Below are 27,488 nucleotides of genomic sequence, written 5' to 3'. Positions count from 1 at the left end.
TCTCCAGCATGCAGATTTCATATATAGACCGCACCAGCAAAAGCGGTTTTTCTTAAGCCTTTATTCAGGGGGCTTTTCTCAGACAAAAAATACGATACAGCAACGTTCCAGGCTTACATTAGCCTTTCCTCCAGCATGCAGCCCTAGTAATGGATATACAAAGACTGACACATTATACTAATGACAGCTCTTTTTTTTATTGAGGGCCTCTTACACTACATTTTTCTCCCAGATTTAAAGGACAGCTAAAGCAAAATACACTTGGGGGTGCCAATATAGACACACCCTAGTCTATGGAAATGCTTTCATTTGATTGGTCTGGGGGGGATACTATTCCTGCCATACAGCACTGTTACATACTGTAAATTCTAAGTGCCTGTACATTAGATTTCATGGTCTGTTCTATTTCCTACTTTACACAATGAAACATCAGCCACCAGTCCTGGCAGATAGATTCTGTATTGTTTATGAATGCACACCTTCTGTACATAAGTTAACTTTTATTGGTGTTATCAATCTGATCTGTGTTATTCCTGATTTCATTGGCTGCTCAGCCTATAACCTCGCTGGCTATTTCATCCAAAAGGGCCGACTCTCGGGCTCCTTGCTCTATAAAGTCTGAACTCAGCTGCCAGATCTTAACAACCCCAGTCCCGTCACCGGCTGCTAGAAGTTTGTTTTGCGCTTGGTTGAATTCCAGGCAATAAACAGGCTTTCCGTTGGCAGTCTGCTTTATGCACATCGAGGGCTTCTGGGAACTCTTCGCAAGGTCAAACAGCACCAGTTCTCCTTGAAGGACAAAAAGAAATCTTTAAATGTGACAAATCCTGGTTTTAGATGATATGTCTATGATCAGTAATCTGGTCAAATATTCTACAGCAGCAGTGTGAAATATCCCCATAACATAATGGGTTACGGCAAGGGTCCCCAATTGCCGGGCCGCAGCCCAGAACATTGGATGCCGATGCCAACCTCCCCCAAAAAAAAAAAAAATTGGCTTAACACAGGTCCCTGGGCCTAAAAAGGTTTGGGCCCATTGGGTTAGACGATGCAGGGCAGCCATCAGGGGGGAGAGTTGTAGGGGGCCCCGAGGGTAAGGGGGGCCGGCCACGCCACACTTACTTGATTAGCCGGGCCCCCCATCTTTGTGAGAGCTGCTGACTTCAGAAAGGCATGGACGTTTAAGGGGCCCTGGCCACCAATTTTTTTTTCTCATGTGGGGTCCTAGCCCATTATATTTTTTAAAAAATATTTTTTAATGGGGGTCCCTGGCCACAAATGTTTTTTTTTTTATGGAGGGCCCTGACCACCAATATCTTAATTTTTTCTTAACATTTGGGGACCCTAGCAACCAATATTTTTTTTGTTTTTTTACTGTGTGGTGGGGGCGGACCTGTGGGGTGGGGAGGGCGGACCTGTAGGTGGGGCTTACGGTGGGCGCAGCCCAAGGGGCCCAGGAAATTTTGTCATATGGGGCCCTGTGATTTCTGATGGCGCTCCTGAGACGATGCACATTCGCTTACCGTCGCCGGAGGCTGCAGCAAACACTAGGGGACGTACTGGGGACCATCGAATGCTGAAGAGATATTGCTGGGAGAGTTGCAGGGAAACTAGAGGTTTGGCCTGGAGCATGGAATACAGGTGAGCGTGTCCATCTGTCCCAGCGCTCAGGAAAAGGTTCCTACAAAAAGACTGAGTCAGAATCTGTGTGGACTAGAAAATTAGATGCAAATAAAGCAATGGTTGGTGTTACTAGTATCTAAGGCAGTGATCCCCAACCAGTAGCTCATGAGCAACATGTTGCTTCCCAACCCCTTGGATGTTGCTCCCAGTGGCCTCAAAGCAGGAGCTTATTTTTCAATTCCAGGCTTGGAGGCAAGTTTTGGTTATATAAAACCAAGTGCACTGCCAAAGAGAGCATCAATGTAGGTTAAAAATCCACATAGAGCTACCAAATGGCCAATCACAGCACTTATATGGCACCCCGAGAACATTTTTCATGCTAGTGTTGCTCCCCAACTCCTTTTACTTCTGAATGTTGTTCATCGGTTCAAAAGGTTGGGGATCCCTGATCTAAGGCAACATATGCTGGACTTTAAGTCATATAACCTCTGCTTTAGCGGATACATACCGATGGAAGGGAGAACAGCTGACGGAGTATACTGGGCCACCGTGCGGAGAAAAGGTGAACTGCGCCGGTGCTTTCAGTGGGATGGAAGAGCCAGTGCTGATTGCAGCTGATGTCTGGACACTTGAAGAGCATTTCAGCAGGTAACCTCCTTCTACCCCGACAATGAACAGGTTTGGGTCAAAATATGAATAGGAGAGGCACGTTACACCGACTGCCGTGTCCCCTCGTCCAGGCTGGAAGGATTAACAAAGATCACCATTAAAGCTGTAACTTATCATCATGTTCAGCAATTTTCCAGTAAGAGGAATGTAATACATTGGATAAAGCTACCTTATGTATCTTTGTGTTGCTGGGGATCTGCTGAGTAACCAGGGCGAACCCATCCAATAATACCAAGTTCCCTTCTTTCTCCAACTGCCACACAAGGATCTTTCCATCGGAAGATACGCTGAAAACCTGCTGTCTGTGGCCTTGTGACTTCTCCTGCATCCAGCCAACCTTCCAAGAGAACAGGAGCATGGAAATCATGGATAATTCCAGTGTATACTAAGCTTTAATGGGAATAAAACATATAATAAACTGTACCTGATAGACTGCATCAGTGTGAGTATCTCCTATAAGTCCAGTCCTTCCAACCAAAGGGTCATCTGTCCGACTTGTGTCCCACACCAATACCTCACCATTATAAAGACCACCTGTAGAACAAGTTATATATAAGTCTATATAAATACACCAGTAAAACCTCAAAGTAATGCTGTCGCTGTCAAAAAACACTGCATTTCTTTCCTTCTATTGTGTACTCATGTACTTCTGTATCAGACTTCCTGTTTTCAGCTTAAACCTCCAGGGCTAGGGCTTGAGCATGCTCAGTTTGTTCCTCTCTCCCCCCTCCCCTCCCTGCTGTGCTATGAGTGAGCAGGGAGAGAATCAGGCAGGAAGTGATGTCACACCAAGCTAATATGACAGCTGCTGTCTAGCTTCTAGAGCGGTTTACTGGTAAATCATTCTCCAAAATAAATAGTGTTATTGCTTGCACTATTGGGCTAATCTATTGGCAATAAACTGCTTTAGTAGCTTTCCTTCTCCTTTAAAAAAGGGGTAAACTTTAAATTATTGTTTTGATATGGTAACTTTATCCACAGACTGTGATGAAACAGTGACCTCCAGTGGCCATATGTTGTACTCGTCCTTATATATCTGATAAGGCCTATTTCACAGGCGTTCTGAGGGCTGGTAAAGGATCCTACAAAAGGGGCTGATAGCTCAGGCTGGCTCTAGTACCACCCCAGGTTAGAGTCCTGCGTGGGTCCATATTTTGGAACCCGTACCCGCATTTTTATCCGCTTGGAATCGCTACCCGACCCACAAGTTCCTTATCCGCAACCCCGACCTGTTGACCATCAAGAATCAGGAAGTGCTGTCGTAAACCGGAAGTGACATCATTAGAAGTAGGCGTGATCAGAAAAAAAAGGAGTAAAACTTGCTATTGAGAAGACCCGCGGCCTGACCCACGACCCACAAAACCACTGACCCGCGTCTCTACCCGCACACGGAACTTCTCTACCCCAGGTGCTAGTGCTAGCCAATAGCTGAAGATGTCCTTGCCATGGGCCTTGGTGAATGGGGTTATCAATTTATCTTGCAGTGTCCTGTCTCCTGATGGGAGATGATTTAACCCCACTGTTTCTGTGTCCTCCAGGACTTAGGAAGAAAGAACATTAGTGCACATAATGAAGTAGGAGGCAATGAAGAATGGGGGCTAGAAAACATACCAGCAATAAGTGAAGGCTGTGACGGGTGACATGCCAGACACATCACTGAACTCTGAACATCTAAAACAGTATCAGGGTTTTTTGGGTTGAAGCCCCTGCGATCCAGATTCCACAGACACACAAAAGACTTTTCAGTGCTCCAGTCTCCATCTCCTAACCTGAAATTAGACACAATGTGATTGTATTAATAACAAATGCTACTTCTTGTACAACCAGACCAAGGACTCAAAAAGTACAGATTTAGCTATGTGGATTGCAAGCACGAATGAAAAGAGTTTTATATGTATATATACATTTATACATGAATTTACATCCATAACCAGAGGTGGGGTTATATCTGGCATGCCTCTCTCCTACCTGACTGGCACCTGTAAAAAATACACGTAGGTAGGGAGTATCCCTGTCCACTTTAGCTGGGCTGCAAAATCAAGTGGCAATTTTTAATGATTTTTTTTCTATGCAGGCACCCAAGGACTGCCCCCTGAAGCTGGAAAAATCCCTTAAAAAAAATATGGCCCTGCACATAATAATATACAGTGTTTTCTATTGTAACCAATATCCTTGGTTATTAGATCAATAACTTACCTGCCATATGAGCAAGCAATGACCGAGCCAGTTGAATTCCAGGAGACGCTGGTGACCTGAAGTTGGTGCTCCAAAGCTTCAGGGTAGTGTAGGCTGTGTAAGCAGGTCACCTAGTGTGATACAAACACAAACACTCTTGAGAGAATTGAGAGATAACAAGAAGTTTAGTTCTGGCTTGTAAAACATTCAACCCTTTGAGGGCTGGGAGCAGGAACCAAGAATCTATAATGCAGGTCCTCTGTAACTTAAGATTCTGAGGCACACAAAGTGTTTCATACCCCCCTTCTCCTTTTAGACTGTGCACTCTAACGAGCAGGACCTTCTTTACTTCCTGTATGGGTCGTTATTTGTGTGTAATCTGTGCGGTTTATGTATAGGCCCTTCTACTGTACCGTCTAACCGAATATGTTGGTGTTTTATAAATATTATAAATAATAATTAAAAAAGATGCACTGAATCCAATATTTTGGATTCGGCCGAACCCCTGAATCCTTTGTAAAAGATTCAGCAAATACCGAAGGGGAAAACATTTTTTACTTCCTTGTTTTGTGACAAAAAGTCATGTGGTTTCCCTCCCCGCCCCAATTTTCAATATGCAAATTAGGATTCGGATTCAGTTCGGCCAGGCAGAAGGATTCGGCCGTAACCGAATCTTGCTGAAAAAGGCAGAATCCTAGCTGAATTCCAAACCGAATCCTGGATTCAGTGCATCCCTACAAAAAAGTAGAAATCAATTCTATTTCTGCAGTTTATAAATATGACTCTATAGGGGTGCTGTTTCAGAATGATAATAAGCCTCTACACTCCCTGTAGACCTGTGGCTCGCCCTGTGAATAGAACATTACAGTTTAGTAGTAGCGACAATTTAAAGAAGAAGAGTGGCTGGAATGAGGGATTTTAATGCTTTACAGGAAGCAGACCCCAACCATTCCACGGGACCCTCAGAGGGGTCTGCTTCCTCTATAGTTACGACAATGGGCACAAGTGTTTGTTAGATGAGAACTAAGGGGTTCTTTGCGGGGGAAATATCAATAACCCGTTATATGTCAATCAACCAATGATATAAACTCCCCATGTTTATGCTGGGTCAGCCACCTCTGTGTTCCTTTTTTTATTATTTATTAACTGCTGCTTACCCAAAGGGATGAGAAAAAAGACAAATCTCATCATTCAGAAGTTTAAAAGGGAAATCATTTGGGTAACGCTACCCAGGGTGGAATAATCACAGAATTAATGAATATGCCGTGTGACCTAATAATATGATATTGGAAGGCATACAGAGCGACCTATCAGAGTGCAGGATTGCTTTAGACATCCATAAGATTTACCTGTTCGTACTGCTCCTCCCAATTCACCTCGAAACCATCAAAAGCGTGACTTTTCCAGTTTTTCTTCAACTCCTTAATCATAATCCCTTCCACACGTTTCAGAAATTGCCCCAGATCAGGGTAGTCCAGAAGGGGCCCGAGATCGACATCCAGAGTTCTCTGCTGGCCATTCTGCTCGGTCTGAGTGCCCATCTCACTTACAGAACAGGCTTGGTTTGAGGCCTCTTTCATCTTCAGTGGGACGGTCTGACAGCTTCTCTGTAGGGAACAAATATGTCAAAAGGAAAAGCTGCCCGTACCTGAGATTCCACAGTAAATAACGAACATTTGTCTGTATTAGCAGCAGAAATGAAGTAGGGGAAGAGGACCACACGACTGATAAGTACTTGGGAGGGGAAAGACAGAGCCCCCAAGTGAAGGCCCTGAAAAAACAATTCCTGTCCTGACTCTCACAGAGGAACACTTAGGTGGTCCAGTTATCATCTGCAGTGTTAAAAAGCAATTATTACCCCTTAAAGGAGACATATAGGATAAATGAAAAAACACGTTTTGTAGGCAATTATAAGTTATATATAGTGTTGCTTTTACATGGTGCCCCTTAATTAGAGCTCCCTATAGATGTTCACTGGTCCCTGTCTGTGTTTCAAATGAGGAGTGGGCATGTCCCTGCCAGAAGCACAGTAGGAGAGGGACAGCCAATCACAGCCCTGCAGTCACACAAGCAAAGACAGGCTCCAGTTCCCTATCAGGTCCTGCTAGCTGCTGATTGGTTCCTGTCCTACAGTGCAGTGAGCTGAGTTCACAGCCTGGGAATTCAGGGAGCAGGAAGTAGAATAGAAAGGAGGGATTATTAGGGTTGTTGCAGAAATATTCAATAAACCAGCCTGAAACACTTCTTTTTAAGCACAATTCTAAATGAGTAGAACGCACTGGCATGTTATTATTTTTTACACAAAATGTCAACTTAAAAAAAAAAAATTATAATGTTGAATGATGATGATGTTGTACAAATAAGTCTACGCGGCCCTTAGGCGGTTGTGGAAATGCAGGAACCCCTTTAAGGGTAAAAGACACCGTTTATTTGACACAAGCTCTGTGGATTCTAACAGTGGAGTAACTAGATTTTAGTCGGCCCCATGGCAAATGAATTTTAGGGTCCAGGGTTGTCCAGTTTTACCAATATAGGCTGAAATGTCTCATTAATTGGGGCCTCCTGGGCAGGGTCTGCGTCCTCTGTAGTTACGCCCCTGGATTCTAAACTCACAAAGAGATCACAGGGTTTTATAAATGAATAAATAGGGTCATATCACAGCACAGACAGAGAACTGCTCTTACAGCCAAACAGGTGGCTCTGCCTCAAGGCCAGGGTACTTAGTACAGTCACCTGACCAGCCTACTTACCGACTCACAGCGGGACTCCTGGGATTTCCTCCATGTGGACTCTACTGTCACCTCGTCCAGCTCTACATCAGAGAACATCTTGCTGTCAGGAGCTCTTTCACTCATCTATAGCGGATCCATACGCGCCGTGCTGTTACCATGCCAACTGTAAAGCTTTCCGGCTGCGCATTCTGTGACGTATAACCCACGTGATCTATCTACACTAGCTCTCCTATTTTCTTCATTATTTCGGTCTATACACGCTGTGCTGCACACAATATTTGTCCCCAAATATAGCGGCGTTAAGGAATAACAATTTTGCGCATATTTGCTTGACAAGTCCCTACGCCGCCAAATGTCACCTTTAAAGAAAGCGCAAGCGCCATTTTTGAAATGGGCAGCGTCCTTCATGAAACGTAGCAAAGGGACGAACCTGAACCGCTGCTTCTGTCAAACCAGCAGAATTTATAGCAGATTATTTATCCATAGTAACAAGTCAAAAGTAAGGTGAATACTTCGAAATAAGCGTGCCTGTAATGGACCAGGTGCCAGCTAGAAATATGGCGCCCGATTAGAATGACCTTACATTAAAGCATTATGGGTAGCTGTTCTAGTATTTTTCACAAAATGTAAATGTCTTAAGAAAGAAATGATTAGTGACACTTGCTGAGGTAATTATTCAGTCTGTGTGTAATTGAAAAGGGCTAATTTATGTGGAGAGTTTGAAATGTTTTAGTTTGAAGGGCCATCAGAGAAATGATTAACATGTAATTTAGCAGGACTATATTCCACAATGCTGTACTATATGTACTATAGACAGGAGCAATAGGCTCTTTAGCAGAGTCAGCAAGGGGTTTTATTCATAATGCAGCAGTTGTCGCTTCCATCCCCCTAGGGTTGCCACTTTTTCTGGAAAGTTTTCTGGCCTTCCTATATATTTATCTTTTTTTCCCTATTAATAACATTGGAATCAGCCATCATTTTTACCGGCCAGGCCAGTAAAATACCGGCCAGGTGGCAACCCTAGTGGCAACCTTAATCCCCCCACCCAACTAGGGTTGCCACCTTTTCTGGCAAAAATACCGGCCTTCCTATATATTTATCTATTTTCCCTATTAATTGTAGTAATATGTGTACGGATAATATTGCGGAATACACAACATTAATACCATTGGGATCAGCCATTTTTGTTACCGGCCAGGCCAGTAAAATACCGGCCAGGTGGCAACTAGGGATGCACCGAATCCACTATTTTGGATTCAGCCGAATCCCCGAATCCATCTTGGAAGATTCAGCCGAATCCCGAACCGAATCCAAATGCAACTTAAGGGTGGAGAAGGAAAAAGTGGAAAAAAATTGGTTTACTTCCTTGTTTTGTAACAAAAAGACACGTGAAATCCCGCCCTCCCCACAATTTGCATATGCAAATTAGGATTCGGTTCGGCCAGGCACAAGGATTCGGCCAAATCCTGCTGAAAAAGGCCGAATCCCGAATCCTGGATTCGGTGCATCCCTAGTGGCAACCCTACACCCAACTCATAGGGTTACCCTATGTAAGGTAAGAAAATATTCTGGTGGAAACATAAATTCTGAGCCCTGATTCCACCCCACCCAGGGCTGTGAAATGTTATGCAGAATGACATTACTAATAGAGTCTAAAGAAAACATAAATCCAGTATTTTTCCAGAAAATGTGGCAACCCTACCAAATGTACGTAGGGTTGCCACCTTTTCTGGAAAAAAATACCGGCCTTCCTATATATTTATCTTTTTTCCCTATTAATAACATTGGGATCAACCACAATTTTACTGGACAGGCCGGTAAAATACTAGCCAGGTGGACCCCATGTAACAGTCCCCCCACTGGGTGAGTTGTGGAACAGGCACAAGTCAAAAAACATCAACTGACACTTGACAGTTCTTAGTTGGGGCTTGTGTACAAGTAGGACCCTTAGGGGCACATTTACTAAGGGTCGAAGTGAATTTTCGAATTCAAAAACTTCGAATTTCAAAGTAATTTTTGGGTACCTCGACCATTGAATAGGCCAAATTCGACTTTGATTCGAATTGAAAATACTTCGAATATTCGACCATTCGAAAATCAAAGTACTGTCTCTTTAAAAAACTTCGACTTCGACACTTCGCCACCTTAAACCTGCCGAATTGCTTTGATAGCCTATGGGGACCTCCTAGAACCTATAGCCAACAGTTTTTAGAAGTCGAATTTCTTTTTGATAAATCCTTCGATCGATCGATTAAATGGTTTGAATCGAAGGATTTAATCGATTGATCGAACGATTTTAGTTCGATTGAATATGGCCATATTTGATAAAAAAAAACGTTGAATATCGAACTATTGCAATTCGATGGTCGAATTTCAACGTTTTTTTCACTTCGAAATTCGACCCTTAGTAAATGTGCCCCTTAGTGTCTAAGGGTGGTGGCACACGGGGAGATAAATCTTTGCTACTGAGGGCCACTAATCTCCCCAAAATGCCTTCCCACCTGCAAGAATGTGAATCGCCGGTAGGATTGCATAAGCGTGGCTGCCGTTTTCCAAAGTTGCCTCACATGTAAACTTCTGGAGACTTTGGAAAAACTGAAGCGACGTGTATGCCATCCCGCCGGCGATTCGCATTCTTGCTGGAGATTTATTGCAGACGACTAATCTTCTCGTGTGCCACCACCCTTACTTTCAAGCCCTCCTTCTGTAACTTTGTACTAATGCTTTATGGCCCTAGGGGTAATTAGGCTGTTGTGGCTAGCTGCCAAAGACACAAATATAGTGAATATACCAAGATGCTTTTATGTGATGTTATAATTGGCAATACAATACCAGACACGTGGCAACAAATTGTCAGTGGATGAGGCAGGATATGGTACTTATATGTTTAAGCAAAATTTATGTGAATGAGGGCCCAAGAAACCTAGGGTACTTTTAGTTTAGCTTTAGCCAAGCCTCATTTTCTCAGACTCTCTCTAGTCACACATATAAGGTTATGCTTTTGGAATACAAAAATACTGTATGCAAGCCACTTATACCTGCAATAAAATTAAGTTAAGATGGATGGTTGATGGAAATGGACCTGGGGTATTTGTGCACAATAAACTTGGCTGTATCAGGCAATGCCAGTGAGCAGCATAAAGGTCCAGCAGGGTATTGTCCTGTAGCAAAGGGGTAGAGATTCACAGGAGGAGTTGGTCATACTCTCTCTTTATAAAGTGCTGGTAAGGGCCACATCTAGAATACACAGTGCAGTATTGGTATAAAAATATATTAATAAAAAAGAGAAAGTCCAAAGAAGAGCTAGTTGATAAAGGGAATGGAATGTCTCAGCTATGAGGAAGGAAAGAGTTCAGAGGTGTAACTAGATATTACTGGGCCCAACAGCAAAATATTTTTCATGCCCCCAGAATGTCTAGAGGTTGACCTGTTTTACCAATATTTATTGAAATTATATATGAATTAGAGTCTCATGGGGCCCCTATACCTCCTGGGCCCCCCTGCAGCCTTAGGGTCTGCTTCCTCTGTAGTTACACCCCTGGTAGGGGTGTTTAAGCTGAAGCAGAGGTGTTATAAAAAGGATATGACTTCTATTTATAAATATACAAGGGCACTATACTACACACTTCACTAGTAAATCCTTCCACCAAACACAAGGACACACATTAAGAGTGGAAGAAAAGAGTTTCCATCTTTAGATGCAGAAAATGTTCTTTACAGGGAAGACTGTGAAGTTGTTAAACTTTCTTCCGGATCCTGTTGTATTGGTAGATTCATTAGATGCAAAATACTCACAGCTCAGGATCAACCACACTTTCTCAAAAATCAAAGATTCATTAAATAGGCTTTTCACTTTTTCAACCTCATCTATTATGTTACTATGTATTATCATATGCCTGAACTAAATACTGGGTCAGATTCTCTGGGTGGCATGTGTTGGCAGGGTCTGACTAGGGGGTCCAGGGCCCACCAGGGCTGCTGTCTCAGGGCCCCCACTCTTGTGGGCCCCGCCGACTTAGATCCGCACCCTGAGCTTCTTCTTCCCTGCGCAGGGTGTGGATTGTGGGTGAAGAGCCTGGGGCCCACCGGGTTTTTTCCTGGTGTCCCGTCAGCCCAGTCTGACCCTGTGTGTAGGATAGGCACAATAGGTTCCAATATAATATTTGGTAGTATAGTTCCCATAGACTTGCAGTGATCCCCAACCAGTAGCTTGTGAGCAACATGTTGCTCTCCAACCCCTTGGATGTTGCTCTCAGTGGCCTCAAAGCAGGGGCTTATTTTTGAATTCCAGGCTTGGAGTTCTGGCTGTGTAAAAACCAGGTGCACAGAGCCTCAATATAGGTTGACAATCACACATGGGGCTACTAAATGGCCAATCACATCCATTATTTGGCACCCAGGAACATTTTTCATGCTAGTGTTGCTCCCCAACTCCTTTTACTTCTGAATGTTGTTCACAGGTTCTAAATGTTGGGTATCCCTGCCATAGAGGATGTTAAAGGGGTTATTCACCTTTGAGATAACGTTTAGTATGATGCATAGAGTGAAATACTGAGACAATTCGTAATTGGTTTTCATCTATATTATTTGTGGTTTTTGAGTTATATTCAGCAGCTCTCCAGTTTGCCGTTTCAGCAATCTGGTTGCTAGGATCCAAATGACCCTAGCAACCATGCATTGATTCGAATATTGGACTGGAATATGAATAGCTAGGGGTCTAAATAGCAAGATGAGTAAAACAAAGTAACAAATACATTTGTAGCCTTAGAGATTCTGGTTGTGTGTGCGTAGATCTGCTAATTGATACATGTATCCAGTGACTTGTATTCATGTTGGATGTGACTTCCATGAGTGTGTGACCCCCTTATAGTCAGAACCAGTTTATTGGATCGGAGTCGGATTGTATTCTCTGAGTTTGCATTCAGCAAATGTATGCAGGTGCATCTGTGCACTTCAGAACCGTCGGGTGTATATTACAGTTGGTTGGAATGTAGTGTGCAAGGCAATATTTAGTACATATACAATATAAGGAAGACTTTTATTCCTGTTGCTGGGTAGAACAGTGCTGCCTGTACATTCAGTGAAACCTCAATAGTACATACCCTGATTTTAAGTTTTTAGAGATCGTACAGCGAGATATAATGCATAAAATCGGGAAATAGGGGTTGTACTGTAACAGTATCTCATTATCAGTGGTTATTTACACAAGCGCTGTACAAACTGTTCCATGCACTGTCCGTGGTGCTGGACCCGGACTCTGACAGTCCTCTATCTTTTAAAGGGGTTGTTCACCTTTCAATTAACTTTTGGTATGATGTACAGAGCGAATATTCTGAGACAATTTGCAATTGGTTTTCATCTTTTATTAATTTTGTTTTTTGAGTGATTTCGTTTTTTTCTCAGCAGCTCTCCAGTTTGCAATTTTAGTAATCTGTTTGCTATGGTCTGAATTCCCCTAGCAACCATGCATCGATTTGAATAAGAGACTGGAATATGAATAGAAGAGGGTCTGCAGAGAAAGATGAATAAAAAGTAGCAATAATTATAAATTTGTAGCCTTACAGATTATTTGTTTTTTTTGTTACAGAGTATTTTGTGTGTTTTGCTAAACCAATTGCAAATTGTCTCAGAATATCAGGTGAACAACCTATTAAGGGTTAGTTCACACAGGGCGTTTTGGGGAGATTTGGTGGCCTGGCGACTAATCGCCTTGTTTTTGCGGCGACCAATCTCCCCAAGCGCCTTCCCTGTTCCTGCGCCGGCTAAAATGAAAAAAACACTGGCGCTAATCACATGCAGCGATTCATTTTCCGAAGTCGCCCAAAGTTTCCTCTTGTTTTACACAAGAGGCCCTCCATCTTTTGCCAGCTTTGGCCATATCACATCTTGTCAGTTCCAGGTCCAATAAATATGGCATCTTACAGCAGACCCTCTGATATTTGCCAGAACAAAAAAGTAATATTAGATGTTTTTTTTAGTAACTTCCACTATCCCCCCATCTCCCTCCTGGATCCCCCTTTGGGATTTATACATGAGGTGAGAGCTACTGTATAACAGCCAAATAGCACCCCTAACTCCTTGAAGGGGGTGGTTCACTTTCAAGTAAACTTTTTTAGCATCTTAAAGAATGGCCAATTCTAAGCAACTTTTCTTCTGACTCTTTTCAGCTTTCAAATGGGGGTCAGTGACCCCATGTAAAAGACAAATGCTCTTTAAGGCTACAAATGTATATATATATATAAATGTATTTTTCTTACTCCTTTTCTTATCCAGTCCCCCTATTCCAGTCTCTTATTCAAATCAGTTTGCGATGTCAGCCATCTGGTTGATAGGAAACAAACTACCCTAGCAACCAGATGGCTGACATTGCAAACTAGAGACCTGATGACTAAATAACTCAAAAACCACAAATAATAAAAAATGAAAACCAATTGCAAATTGTCTCTGAATATCACTCTGTACATCATACTAAAGGTTAACTCAATGGTGAACAAACCCTTTAACAAACATTACATTGTGTCTCCCGAGCTATGGAAACTCTGCGTCTATATTTGGAAAGGCGGAGCGATCTACACTTTAGGGTAGGACTCCACGAGCGATTTTGTCGCGATCCGATGCGCTTCAACAAAACGCGTCTGCATCCGACAGTCGTGTTGCGTCGGATCAACGCTGTAACACCATGCGACAGTTCTATCTCCTACCTTATTTTTGTTGCATGCGTTTTGTCGCAGCGCGTCGGATCGCGACAAAATCGCTTGTGGAGTTCTACCCTTGTATTTTAACCGGCAGTGAGGTGCTACATATCTGGAGCCAAACATTGAATCTTAGCAATGCACATTACAGAGTTAAAAGGAATGTATTTGCTGAACTCCTGAATTCTGGAATGTCGGGATCACCGAGGATTTATGAAATAATCTCCAGTACAAGCTTTTTTTTTTTGCTAGTCTCAGCATATTTAATCACTGAGTTCTCAAACCCCATATTGAAACCATCTGACTGTAATTTAGTATAGATGAACTGGGACGAGGGAACGTTTAACACTGACCTGTTGATGAAAACGAGAAAAGTAACAGTTTCAATTCCTAAATGTTATTAAAGGAGTTGTTCACTTTTAAATTAACTTTTAGTATGGTGTAGAGAGTGATATTCTGAGACAATTTGCCGTTGGTTTTCATGCTTTCTTGTTTGTGGCTTTTGAGTTATTTAGCTTTTTATTCAGCAGCTCTCCAGTTTGCAATTTCAGCAATCCGGTTGCTAGGATCCAAATAATCCTAGCAACCATGCATTGATTTAAATGAGAGACAGGAATATGAATAGGAGAGGGTCTGAATAGAAAGCTGAGTAATAAAAAGTAGCAGTTATAATATATTTATAGCCTTTCAGAGCATTTGTTTTTTAAATGGGGTCAGTGACCCCCATTTGAAAGCTGGAGAGCGTCAGAAGAAGAAGGCAATTAATCCAAAAACTATAAAAAAAAACAAATAATGAAGACAAATTGAAAAGTTGCTTAGAATTGGCCATTCTATAACATACTAAAAGTTAACTTGAAAGTGAATCACCCCTTTAATTTACTCAGCACTCATTTGTATACAGGATAGGTTAGAAATATTGCACTTTGCTCCTGCAATTAAGTGTGTGTTAATTTATAACTTATTATATGCAGAAAATATGGATATTGCCTGAGCTATGGCAGCCAATGTCAGCTCCCAGGAACAGATATAGAATAGTCTGTTCAGAGAGTTATACCTGCATACTGACTATGACTATGTATACAAATATACAGAGAAGGAATGTTCTGGGCACACAATAAGCTATACCCTCATACTGTACTGTCTAAGGGAATCAATATAGCACCTCCTCCTCCCATATGTATGAATACAAATATACAGAGAAGGAATGTTCTGGGCACACAATAAGCTATACCCTCATACTGTACTGTCTAAGGGAATCAATATGGCACCTCCTCCCATATGTATAAATACAAATATACAGAGAAAGAATGTTCTGGGCACACAATACGCTATACCCTCATACTGTACTGTCTAAGGGAATCAATATGGCATCTCCTCCCATATGTATAAATACAAATATACAGAGAAGGAATGTTCTGGGTACACAATAAGCTATACCCTCATACTGTACTGTCTAAGGGAAACAATATGGCACCTCCTCCCATATGTATAAATACAAATATACAGAGAAGGAATGTTCTGGGCACACAATAATCTATACCCTCATACTGTACTGTCTAAGGGAATCAATATCCTCCCATATGTATAAATACAAATATACAGAGAAGGAATGTTCTGGGCACACAATAAGCTATACCCTCATACTGTACTGTCTAAGGGAATCAATATGGCACCTCCCTCCTCCCATATGTATAAATACAAATATACAGAGAAAGAATGTTCTGGGCACACAATACGCTATACCTTCATACTGTACTGTCTAAGGGAATCAATATGGCACCTCCCTCCTCCCATATGTATAAATACAAATATACAGAGAAGGAATGTTCTGGGCACACAATAAGTTATACCCTCATACTGAACTGTCTAAGGGAAACAATATGGCACCTCCCACCCATAGATATGTATAAATACAAATATACAGAGAAGGAATGTTCTGGGCACACAATACGCTATACCCTCATACTGTACTGTCTAAGGGAATCAATATGGCATCTCCTCCCATATGTATAAATACAAATATACAGAGAAGGAATGTTCTGGGCACACAATAAGTTATACCCTCATACTGAACTGTCTAAGGGAAACAATATGGCACCTCCTCCCATATGTATAAATACAAATATACAGAGAAGGAATGTTCTGGGCACACAATAAGCTATACCCTCATACTGTACTGTCTAAGGGAATCAATATCCTCCCATATGTATAAATACAAATATACAGAGAAGGAATGTTCTGGGCACACAATTAGCTATACCCTCATACTGTACTGTCTAAGGGAATCAATATGGCACCTCCCTCCTCCCATATGTATAAATACAAATATACAGAGAAAGAATGTTCTGGGCACACAATACGCTATACCTTCATACTGTACTGTCTAAGGGAATCAATATGGCACCTCCCTCCTCCCATATGTATAAATACAAATATACAGAGAAGGAATGTCCTGGGCACACAATAAGTTATACCCTCATACTGAACTGTCTAAGGGAAACAATATGGCACCTCCCACCCATAGATATGTATAAATACAAATATACAGAGATGGAATGTTCTGGGCACACAATAAGCTATACCCTCATACTGTACTGTCTAAGGGAATCAATATGGCATCTCCTCCCATATGTATAAATACAAATATACAGAGAAGGAATGTTCTGGGCACACAATAAGTTATACCCTCATACTGAACTGTCTAAGGGAAACAATATGGCACCTCCCACCCATAGATATGTATACAAACATACAAAGAGTTTATTGCCTTTTTAAAGGGGAAATCAATAGATATTAAATTCTAATCCAGACCCTTCCCATTCTATGCTGCTGGCTTTGTGCCCCAAAGGTATTTTGCTTATGGGCTGAACACTCATATTTGACTCCTGCTTTGCTTATTAGCATATCTAAGGAACAGATGTTGCAACTGACCACTATTTGCATTGTGCATTTCAGACACACGTTGCTAGTATTGGAAGCAGCAATGCACACAATCGCTATACCCCCCCCCCCACATCACTAAGGGGCACATTTACACAAGGCTCACTGCCGGCTAACAATAGAGCTTTTTCCGTGGAGTTTTCTGATAATATGGGGGGTGGGAGAAAAAAAAAAAGCCTTTTCTCTGGCACAGACCGAACTCGATGGGATTGTCAGGTGAATTATGCAAAATCCTTAGACGTGAAGAAACAGCCCTGAGCTTTCCCTCGTGATTGGCACAACATAAGTCTCTGCCCTTCACCCCTAGAAAATAGAATTAAAATCAAATTCACAAAAGGCAACGTCAAAATAAAAAAAATTCTTTAATGAATGGGGGACCCAATTAATAAAATATGCATTTGTTTTAATGCTTTAGGAACCCTGTATTTACTGGTTGGCAGTTCCCTGGGATTTTAATTGCAATATGAACGGACACCATAAAAGACATTGATTCCAATCACGTGATGAAATATCGTATTTAAACGGCAGCATTGTGTCTGCACAGGAATGGGATGCCCACTCCTATTCAAACGCACATCTGCTCTGTTGTCGTATGTTAATGACACACATTCATATTTAAATAAGAATCAGCAACCGGCAGCTCTGGCAGGACTACAACTCCCACAAACCCACGGCGGCCGGTGCATATCTCAATTTTATAATACTAAGTAGGAATAGAATGTTATTGGCTTGCAAATAGGTCATATCATTTAAAGGAAAACTCAAAGCTGCACTACATCCCCCAAAAATTCTAGGGTGGGGGTATTGGAGCTGAGCACAGTGTTCACCATTGTGTTAACTTTTTAATATGACGTAGAGAGTGATATTTTGAGACAATTTGCAATTGGTTTCCATTTTTTATTACAGGTATGGGATCTGTTATCTGGAACAGTACAAATCTGTTATCCGGAAACCTGTTATCCAGAAAGCTCTGAATTACAGGAAATGCTGTCTCCCATAGACCCCATTATACTCAAAAAAATCCAAACTTTAAAATAAATGATTTCTTTTTCTGTGTAATAATAAAACAGTAGCTTGTACTTGATCCCAACTAAGATATAATTAATCCTTATTGGAAGCAAAACCAGCCTATTGGGTTTCTTTAATGTTAACGTGATTTCCTATTAGACTTAGGGTAGAGGCCCAACGACAAATCGACTCTTCTTCGGGCGACTAATCTCCCGGCAATGGCTTCCTGTCTGCTAGAATCTAAATTCCCTGCGGGAAGTTGGAAAATGAAGTGCTCCGAGTGCCAGAATGGAATTCTCTGGCGGGAAGGCATTGTGGGGAGATTAGTTGCCCGAAGATGAGGCGATTTGACGCTAGGCGACTAATCTCCCCCAAATAGCATTGTGTGCCTCTACCCTTACGGTATGAAGATCTGAATTATGGAAAGATACGTTATCCGGAAAAATCCCCAGGTCCCAAGCTTTCTGGATAACAGGTCACATACCTGTATTTGTGGGTATTATTTTTAGTTATTTAGCTTTTTATTCAGCAGCTCTCTCCCGTTTGCAATTTCAGCCATATGGTTGCTAGGGTCCAAATTCCCCCAGCAACCATGTATTGATTTAAAGAAGAGACTGAAATATGAATAGGAGAGACCTGTGAGTAATAAAAAGTAGCAATTGCAGAGCATTTGCTTTTAGATGGGGTCAGTGACCCCCCATTCGAAAGCTGGAGGACAAAGTCTATAACTATAACAAAAAATGAAGACCAATTGAAAAGTTGCTTAGAATCAGCCATTCTATTACATACTAAAAGTTAACTTAATGGTGAACCTCCCATTTACTATAAATCTCAATTTTTCCTCTCTGCAATAACTCACGCAGTGTGACTAGCGACCTGCTAAAAAATGCACAGGGGCTCGGGGGTCTTCCATAGGGTTGCCACCTGCCTGGTAGAAATGATGGCTGATCCCAATGTTATTTATAGGGAAGATAAATATATAGGAAGGCCGGTGTTTTTTTTCAAGAAAAGGTGACAACCCTAGTCTGCCGTTAACTCCACCAGACTTTAACCAACCCTGTGACTTCAGGGTGCCACTCTGTGTAATTATGAGACCTTATTTCCAACTACAATCAGGGTGGGAATTCACAACACTGCAATTATTTACTCTGAAACAGTTAACTTACATCAACCAATCAAAACGGTGCTTTCATTAGTCTTCCTGCTGCTGTCTGACCAGAGTTAACTGCTGATTGGTTGGAGTCATTAGGTCATTATCCCACTATAGCACGAATATGTTCCAACATATAACGCTCTACAGCCTTCCCTATGACATCACTAGCCTACCATCCCACATTACAGCACCGCCGCAAGGTGAGGAAGCTTATACCTAACTACTTTTACTTTTAGTTTTATAGTTATTTGCCTTTTTCTTCTGACTCTTTGCAGCTTTCAAATGGGCTTTGTTGACCCCTTCTAAAAAGAACATGTCAAATGTATTGTTATTGCTGCTTTTTATTACTCCTCTTTCTATTCAGGCCTCTCCTCTATTCATATTCCAGTCTCTTATTCAAATCAATGCATGGTTGCTAGGGGAATTCAGACCCTAGCAACCAGGCTGCTGAAATGGCAAACTGGAGAGCTGCTGAATAAAAAGTTTAATAAGTCAAAAACCACAATAAATGAAACCCAATTGCAAAATGTCTCAGACTATCAGCATCTACATCCTACTAACAGTTAATTTAAAAGTGAACAGCCTCTTTAAGGTGACAGTGGGGTAGTGGGCGGGGCCGCTTTCCACCCTCTTCTCACTCGCGTGCAGCGGCGGGAACTCAGCGCGCCCACAAAAAAAACTCGAACCTGCCGCCCACATGTGACGGCGTGACGCGCGCGCTGCCCAGCCTTCCTGTCTCCCTATAGCCTCCTTAGCTTGGCCATGCGCTCCACGTCATTCCCCCATCTCCGCTCTTGGACTGCTCCGCCTTCTCTAAGTCTACAGACAGTGAGAATTGGGCGCGTCCTCACGTCATCCCGCCCACTTCACAAGCCCCTCCTCCGCTCTTGGGCTGCTCCGCCTTCTCTTAGTCCAGAGACATTGAGAATAGGGCGCGTCCTCACGTTACCCCGCCCATTTTCCAAGCCCCTCCTCCGCTCTTGGACTGCTCCGCCCTCTCTTAGTCCAGAGAGTCAGACATTGAGAATAGGGCGCGTCCTCACGTCATCCCCGCCCATTTCAAAGCCTCCACCCTACTAGGCGGAAAAGAGGGGGAGAGGTGGGCACGGACTAAAGCGATGTCCCCTTTGCGGACACGCCTAGGCCACTCCTCTTTCTCCCCGCCTCACTGAAAGGAGGTGGTTCCGCCTGGCTTCTATCAAGAGCGGGAGCGCGGGTTGGTGCTGATCGCAGTGCGTCGCTCCGCCCCTCCCTTTTCTCTCACACACGCACGGGAGCGAGATCTTCCCTCACACACAGCAGCGGCCATTGCGCCTTCTTCTCTTTTCCCCTTTCTCCCTCTCAGCTCGGCACCCGACCAACACTCACGCTCAGCTCCCGCCGCAGGAAGGAGGGCAAATTGCCAGGGCGTTCCGTCCCCTTTCCCTTCCCACAAGCGGCCGCCTCACACCGAAGCAGCTTCCTCTGTCTGTGAGTTCCCCCTCCCCTTCCAGCCAGGCCTGAGCCTGCACTCCCTCCCCCTGCCTCGCGCTCTCACCACTTCTCCTCACTCACACACGCGACATGTCGGCGCCCAAAGTCAGTAAAAAGGAGGTGAACTCCAACCATGACGGAGCGGACGAGACCTCAGGTAAGACTGGGGGAAAGAGAAAGCGGGACACTGGGAGGACGAGGCCTTGTAACCAGCGCCATTTTTGTCAGCGGAAGGCGCGCTCTGCAGGCCGCACAGGAAGGGACACTTAACCCGCCCGCCGCCGCTGCAGGGAATGAGCGCCGTGGGATAAGGCGTGTGGCGCTACTTGTGTTCCAGTCAGGGAAAGCGCGAGAGGCGGGCTGGGCGGCCTCACATTGCGCAGGAAGCCCGGCCGCTCATTGTCCTGTTCCGCCATGATGTTTCCGATCCGCATGGCACAGGCCGAGGGGACACGGGGGCAGGAAGATCAAGGCGCACCTCTGTTTCCCATTCGGGCAGTGAGTCCGCGCGATCTTCTTCCGCCTCCTTAGCACGTGGGGGGGCCAGAGTTACTTAACCTTGGCTTCCCAGGTCTTTGCTGGACTACATCTCCCAGCATGCCTCACGCCAAACTCGAGTCTAACAACGAGCTGAAGCTGAGATAATAATAATCTTTATCCCCAGCCCGAATCCTGCTGTTTCCTTATTGGCTGCTTATACCCCCTCTATTCTGTCCCAATTGTAGATCCACGGGCTCGGCTCCCACGTGTCCGCTCTGTTTACCCGCCATAATGTTAAAGGGCAAATATGACCTGGCTGCGACTATAGGCTGCTGAGACTTTCCACTTCTGTACTATTCTATAGATCATAACTTATGTCACATTGATGCTGCTCTGCCTGTTTTTAGCTCCCAACATCCACCTTATTGGATAATTCACAACTCCCAGCCAATGTGGTGAACTGTATAGAGCAGTGATCCCCAACCATTGGCTTGTTGCTTTAAAACCCCTTGGGTGTTGCTCCCAGTGCCCCCAAAGCAGCTGCTTATTTTTGACTTAAGGGCAAGCTTTAATTGCATAAAAAGCATGTGCACTGCCAGAGCCTCCTGTAGGCTTTAAGTTGCAGCCTATATTTTGCATCCCCAGGAACTAGAAGCATGTTTACGTTGCTCTCCAACATTTTTTTACATTTGAATGTGGCTCACGAGTAAAAAAGTTTGGGGACCCCTGACATAGTAGTGAGTCATTCCAAAATATGAAAAAGATGGGTAGCAGTGCCAATAAGTGTACCATTATGAATCAAAAAGCAAAATATCCAAAGCAATGCATGAAAAGAGAAAATACTCAGTCCTCAGGTGCAAAATGTTGAGACAAGACTCACTTTTTGTTGTTTTAGTGAGTCCCCCCCCCCAACTGTTCAGCATTAAGAACTAGCTGACAAGCCAGTTGAGCTCTTGTGTATTCAATGATGGATCTTGTTAACCTTTTCCTTTCCAATGACACATGGAATCTGTTGCAGACACTGCCTTTTGAGTTCAGGGATGTCTTGTGTTTCAGTGTTGTGTTCAAATGATTAGAGAAAGTGTGTTGCCTAATGAATGTGCTTTGTCAGACCCCTCTGCTGCTTCCATTGGAATGGGTTAACGATAGTAGGGAAACATTGCTAAGCTTTCTTTTAGTGCTGCAAAGACCTGAAAAGCATCCAAGTTTGATGCTCATAGTTTCCTGCATCCGAGTTGCATGCCTTCTGCAATCACTTGTCAATAACACAGGGGTAACCAACCTTATGCCCATCTATCTTTAAAGCTCTCGGCTTTTTCTAATGTTTAGCAGCAGTGAAGAAAGAAGCTGGTGGCCTGCAACCTGCACCTTTGGTGCGATACCCAGAATTGCAAAAAGCCACACATTAGCCGCCTGCTTTAGTAGGGTTGCATCCGTTTATTATGGGGATAGAACTGTCATGGTGCACTGGCTGCTGATGCCAACATTGGAATCCCACAAATTAATAGAACATTAACATTTTATCTTTCAGAAAAAGAGCAACAGGAAGCCATTGAGCATATTGATGAAGTACAGAATGAAATAGACAGGTAAGGTACCAACATTAGCGCAGCCTTTCCTAAAATATGTGCTTTGCCATTAATCTGCTGTTGTCTTCTGTTACTTGCTGTGCATTTTTCCACCCGACTGCTTATAAGACCTATTATGTCCTGCCTGGCTTTTGTCTATTTTCTGCATAATCATAATTTTCCAATCACATTTTAATTGTGAACGATGTGCCATTTTGGGTATAATAGTTAATCCTGACAAGGAGGAAGTTGGGGACAGCCTTCATCTAGACTAGAGAAATGTTTAAGTTCTCCGAGCGTTTCCTGGTTGGAGCATGGGTCGAAAGTGAAAGGAAACGGCTTCCTCGTAATCAGTAATGTCAGATCCTAGGGGCATGTGCTCTTGTCAGCACAACTACCTTTTTATTCTGGCTCTGTAGTGCTGCATGGCTGTTTTATCATCTACATCAGAGATCTGTGCTGTCCACTATTGATGCGCCCTTGCAAGTCTTCCTTCTGTAGAATTTTTTTACAGATCTTTGTAGTCCTGCTAACATCTGTACCAACCTATTGGCGACCTCTTATGCCCCAAAGAGAGATCGGGATCTTCCAGTAGACTTATAGTTGGTGATCAGTAGATCTCAAGACGCTGTCAACAAACAGCTTGTCTAAATCACTGGTCCATTTCATGCTTTTCATTCAGTTATTTATTATGTTACGGTTTCATAAGAAATACAGTAATTGTTAATTATAGCAATATACAAATTCCCATCAATAAATATTTAATATTTTCCATGGAACAGAATGCTAACAATGCTATTACGGATGTTGATCCTAATGGGACAACATCACTAAAAGTAGACCTCCTATTAGAAAAGTATGGGCACTCCTGTCTTGTGTTAACAGCATTTCCCTGCAAAATCCAGTTACTATTCGAAAAACTGTGAATGTTCATGTTAAGAATTTTTTTTTTTATTGCATCTCCTTTGTTTTCTTAGACTGAACGAACAGGCAAGTGAAGAAATATTGAAAGTAGAACAGAAATATAACAAACTTCGTCAGCCATTTTTCCAGAAGAGGTCAGAGTTGATCGCCAAAATCCCAAACTTCTGGGTTACAACATTCGTCAACCACCCACAAGGTTGGTTACCTGTTTAAACCACTTTTGGTGTGGCTTACATAGGATTATGGTGTGGGGTAGTTTTTGTCCTGACCGTTTTCTGCTCCTGTTACTGCCAGTTGATTTCTATAGGAGCTTTATACAAGTGCCAGTGTTACTTATATTCCATCTGCTCAGATACAAAGGAAGGATATTGTATAACAGATTCTCACACTGGCTTTACTGTGTGAATATTACTGTACCTATTTTCCGTCAGGTCTCTAGTACAGGGCTGCCTGTTTACTTTTATTTAATAGAGTTGGCCGTCTCAAATTAATACTGCTGGTGGCTATTTATAAGGCTGCTTTCAACTGTTCCTTTTGGTTCTATTAGCCTCTTAAGGTCAATATCTCCTTATTCGTCACTTTTTTTCTCTGACTTCATAACTCATTTGGCCAGGCTGATGTCACATTTGCAATGTCCTTATTTTTGAGTAGCCGCTATAGTTTTCTGGATTGTGATTCATTTGTTTTACTTAATGGAGACGAGACGGCTAATGATTAAGGAGCAACCTGGGGGAGCTATAACTTCTTAATCACTCTGCCTTTTCTGCAGTTTTTGGAGCTGCTATCTGCAGTTGTAATGGGGGTTTGGGCAGGTTGTTTTCAAGCAGGAACACCAGTAGTTTGCATATCCCTTCACCATTTTATATGGTAGTTTATTTTGGATTGGTAGCGGCTGTCGCTGTTATGCATATTTCCCAAGTCTCTAAATACCTGTAGTTTTGACACTTGTGGTCAGTGGACTTATTTTTTTTAATAAAATATACAAATTCTGATGGTAGTACCACCACAATACTACATGTGCTATAACCCTTATGCTTGCTCTGTACTGGCAAGATGTTTGTAGTCATTAGACCCAAGGCAAATGGGCAATCATAGGAAAGTGACACATATTTTTAGTTCATGGTTTTATAATATTAAACTTTGTCTACACTTTTATATATAATTTCCTCTGCATATTGAGTCATTCATTTTTTTTTTACTTGCAGTATCAGCATTACTGGGTGAGGAAGATGAAGAAGCACTTCACTATCTGACTCGGGTGGAGGTTACAGAGTTTGAAGACATAAAATCGGGTTACAGAATAGATTTTGTGAGTATTCTTTAACTAGACGGACACTCTGCTGCCAATTAATCATTTTGTCATGTGCTTGTTCGTAAAACTATTTATTTATTTTTTTTCCCCTCTAGTATTTTGATGAGAATCCCTACTTCGAAAACAAAGTCCTCTCTAAAGAATTCCACTTGAATGAAAGTGGAGACCCATCTTCAAAGTCAACTGAGCTAAAATGGAAAGCAGGCAAGGTAAGATTTTTTTTTAACGTATAAAAACATGCTGCCCTCAGCCATGACAACCGGTAGTAGATGTTGGTTTATTTGTAACTGTTTAGATATACTAGGCTGCTGCTGCTGTAAGAAGATATATTTTAATTTTTTTTTTTGTTTTTCTTTTGAGGATTTAACAAAGCGTTCTAGCCAGACACAGAACAAAGCCAGCAGGAAGAGGCAACATGAAGAGCCAGAAAGCTTTTTCACTTGGTTCACAGATCATTCTGATGCAGGGGCTGATGAACTTGGAGAGGTTATTAAGGATGACATCTGGCCAAACCCACTGCAGTACTACCTGGTGAGGAGGAAGCTCTAGGATTTAATAGAGAGCCTACAGTACTTTTGTGGGGGCTTTGACATGATGGTTTTTTTTCCCTCAAGGTCCCTGACATGGAAGATGAAGAAGCAGAGGGTGAGGAAGAGGATGATGACGATGAGGAAGAAGAGGGGCTAGAAGATATTGATGAGGAGGGGGATGAAGATGAGGTTGAAGGAGAGGAAGATGATGACGAAGATGAAGAGGGAGAAGAAGCGGAGGTATGTACGTAAAATCATATCACTTATTATGCATGCAGATAATTTTACTTATGGGCATCTTACCCCAAAACAGCTATTGGCCATAGTGTTCCAGAGGCAGTTTGATAACCATCTTGCTCACCTCTGCTCCCCCTTATTTTCTTGGTTTATTATGTACTTGGTAATCTCTGAACTAAAGCTCAGACACCATCAATCTGTACAAATTGCTTCAGGTAGCGAGTGTTTCCCTGGTTTCTTGCTCTAGAGAATTGACTTCCAGTAATGTCTGGTACCCATGTGTGTCTCCGAGCTATAGTTAACATTAATGACACCTTCAGTGGAACATCGTATTGCAGCCTGCATACAATTGGGAGCAGCTTTGTGACTCGTAGGCTTCCGTTGTACCCCCTGTAATGATAAAAGGAATCCGAGACGGCCACATTAACAGCTACGGTTTCTTTCTTACCATTACTATTTTATTTGTTTGCAGGAAGACGAAGGTGAAGATGATTAAGTGATCGCATTGTTTGGATTCCATCGTTTTTCCTTTTTTTTTTTTTTATCCAGTCCCTGGGAGCAAGATGCTGTCGTATATATAATTTTTTTTTTTTTTTTTTAAATTTTTATTTTGTGTGCTCGGTTGCCTTGTTCTCTTGGTCCTTTTTTCCCCCCTCTCCATACCATTGTTCATACATTTCTTTTTTCCCTTTTTTTGGGGCGGGGTAAGAACTGAGTAAAATGCAGTGGAAATCTCTAACCATTTTTTTTATGTTCCCAAGTCCAAAATGCTCGTCTCCAACAATAAACGTCAAACTTTGTAACATCCATGTTGTCTGTGGGGCACAGCTTACCTTGGCTGCCATCTTTGTTGGAAGCTGTGGAACGTTGAGGTGTATGAATAGTGCATAGCAATCCCACTTATTATTTTTCTTTTACCATTTCCCCCTTTCCATTTTCTGTATATTGGGCTCAGCGGTTTCCATGTGAATACGGACAGATAGCATTTACCACCATGTATCGGTTTTTCTTCCTTGTTTAAAAAATTAATAAAAGTACAAAAAAAATAAAAATACTGTGGGGTGGGTGGGATAGAAGTCAGCGGGAGGGTTTTCAGTGAAAACAGGGAGGTCCGGGTGGGCTGGGTTGGGCATTTTGAAAACGTTGCTTTTTCTCTTTGGCATGTTTGTGATGTTTATAACAGGACATCCATGCAGGTTAAGACACTTTTAAAATTAAAAAAAAAAAAGCAAAAAAAAAAAAACTAAACCTCCTTATTATGGCTTTCAGGCCCAACTACCTGCAGGGAACCTCACAGGACCCTGCCGGTAATATCTGAAACACATTCTCAATTTTTTTTTTTTTTTAATTTCGATTTTTTTTTTTTCTGGAAAGGAGAAATGCTCAGTTTTAAACGTTAAAAGTGTACAAGTTGCTTTGTTACAATAAAACTAAATGTGTACACAAAGGGACTGCTGGTTTTTCACTCAAATACTGATTCCCCCCCCCCCGACCTGTACGTTGTCCAAAATATCATGCAAGTTTTGTTTGTGATGATGGTTCAGACTATTTCATGTTTTTGATACAGGGCATTTTGTAGTAACTTCTCTTAAGTAGCCGGGCAGAGGTGCTGGGCATGGATGTGTAACCGTCATCTCTTCTCCATACAACATGGAGGTTTTATGGTTATTTTGTACTTTTGCTTGGCAACAGTGATAGCCGGCACCTAAAGTAAAACTTTAAAATAAGTGTATGTAAAATGAATGAGGGGGCTATTCTATAAATATACATTCGTTATTTATTTTATTTTTATTCCAAGATATTAAGGGATACACGTGCTGTTAATATGAATGAAATGTGTTACAACAGCGCCACCTGCTGGTTATTTTCCCACCAGTCTGACCACCAAGTAGTCAAGGAAGTTGTCAGGAGAAAGAAAGAGGCTGCTCTGATGTTCTAGGAAAGATTCGAGAGGTTTCTAATTGTTTTCCTA

General features: G+C 42.4%; 2 protein-coding genes across 3 annotated transcripts; one reads left to right on the top strand and one right to left on the bottom strand.

The window, feature by feature from the left end:
- Positions 1–485: 485 nt before the first annotated feature.
- Positions 486–7,349, bottom strand: dync2i2.L (dynein 2 intermediate chain 2 L homeolog). Its single transcript, NM_001096232.1, is given in 9 exon segments — positions 486–789; positions 1,524–1,681; positions 2,132–2,364; positions 2,462–2,629; positions 2,717–2,826; positions 3,904–4,061; positions 4,489–4,598; positions 5,817–6,074; positions 7,218–7,349. Coding segments are annotated over 9 exon segments (1,512 nt in total). The 5' UTR covers positions 7,296–7,349; the 3' UTR covers positions 486–550.
- A 12,837-nt stretch (positions 7,350–20,186) lies between these two features.
- Positions 20,187–26,759, top strand: set.L (SET nuclear proto-oncogene L homeolog). Of its 2 annotated transcripts, none has more exons than XM_041571897.1 (8): positions 20,187–20,622; positions 22,477–22,534; positions 23,491–23,633; positions 24,643–24,746; positions 24,845–24,958; positions 25,110–25,280; positions 25,364–25,523; positions 25,989–26,759. In XM_041571897.1, coding segments are annotated over exons 1-8 (819 nt in total). In that variant the 5' UTR covers positions 20,187–20,555; the 3' UTR covers positions 25,991–26,759.
- The last annotated feature ends 729 nt before the right edge of the window (positions 26,760–27,488 follow it).

The sequence above is a fragment of the Xenopus laevis genome, chromosome 8L (assembly GCF_017654675.1).
Source record: "Xenopus laevis strain J_2021 chromosome 8L, Xenopus_laevis_v10.1, whole genome shotgun sequence".
In the NCBI taxonomy this organism is placed as follows: domain Eukaryota; kingdom Metazoa; phylum Chordata; class Amphibia; order Anura; family Pipidae; genus Xenopus; species Xenopus laevis.
This window is presented reverse-complemented; position numbering and strand designations above follow the sequence as displayed.

What these genes read in the sequence shown, in the direction of transcription:
- set.L (XM_041571897.1), top strand. Translation starts at nt 20,556, where the DNA reads ATGTCGGCGCCCAAAGTCAGTAAAAAGGAGGTGAACTCCAACCATGAC. An exon ending in CGGGTTACAGAATAGATTTT is followed by an intron (nt 24,747 to 24,844) that starts GTGAGTATTCTT and finishes TTTCCCCTCTAG; the next exon opens with TATTTTGATGAGAATCCCTA. An exon ending in TAAAATGGAAAGCAGGCAAG is followed by an intron (nt 24,959 to 25,109) that starts GTAAGATTTTTT and finishes TTTTCTTTTGAG; the next exon opens with GATTTAACAAAGCGTTCTAG.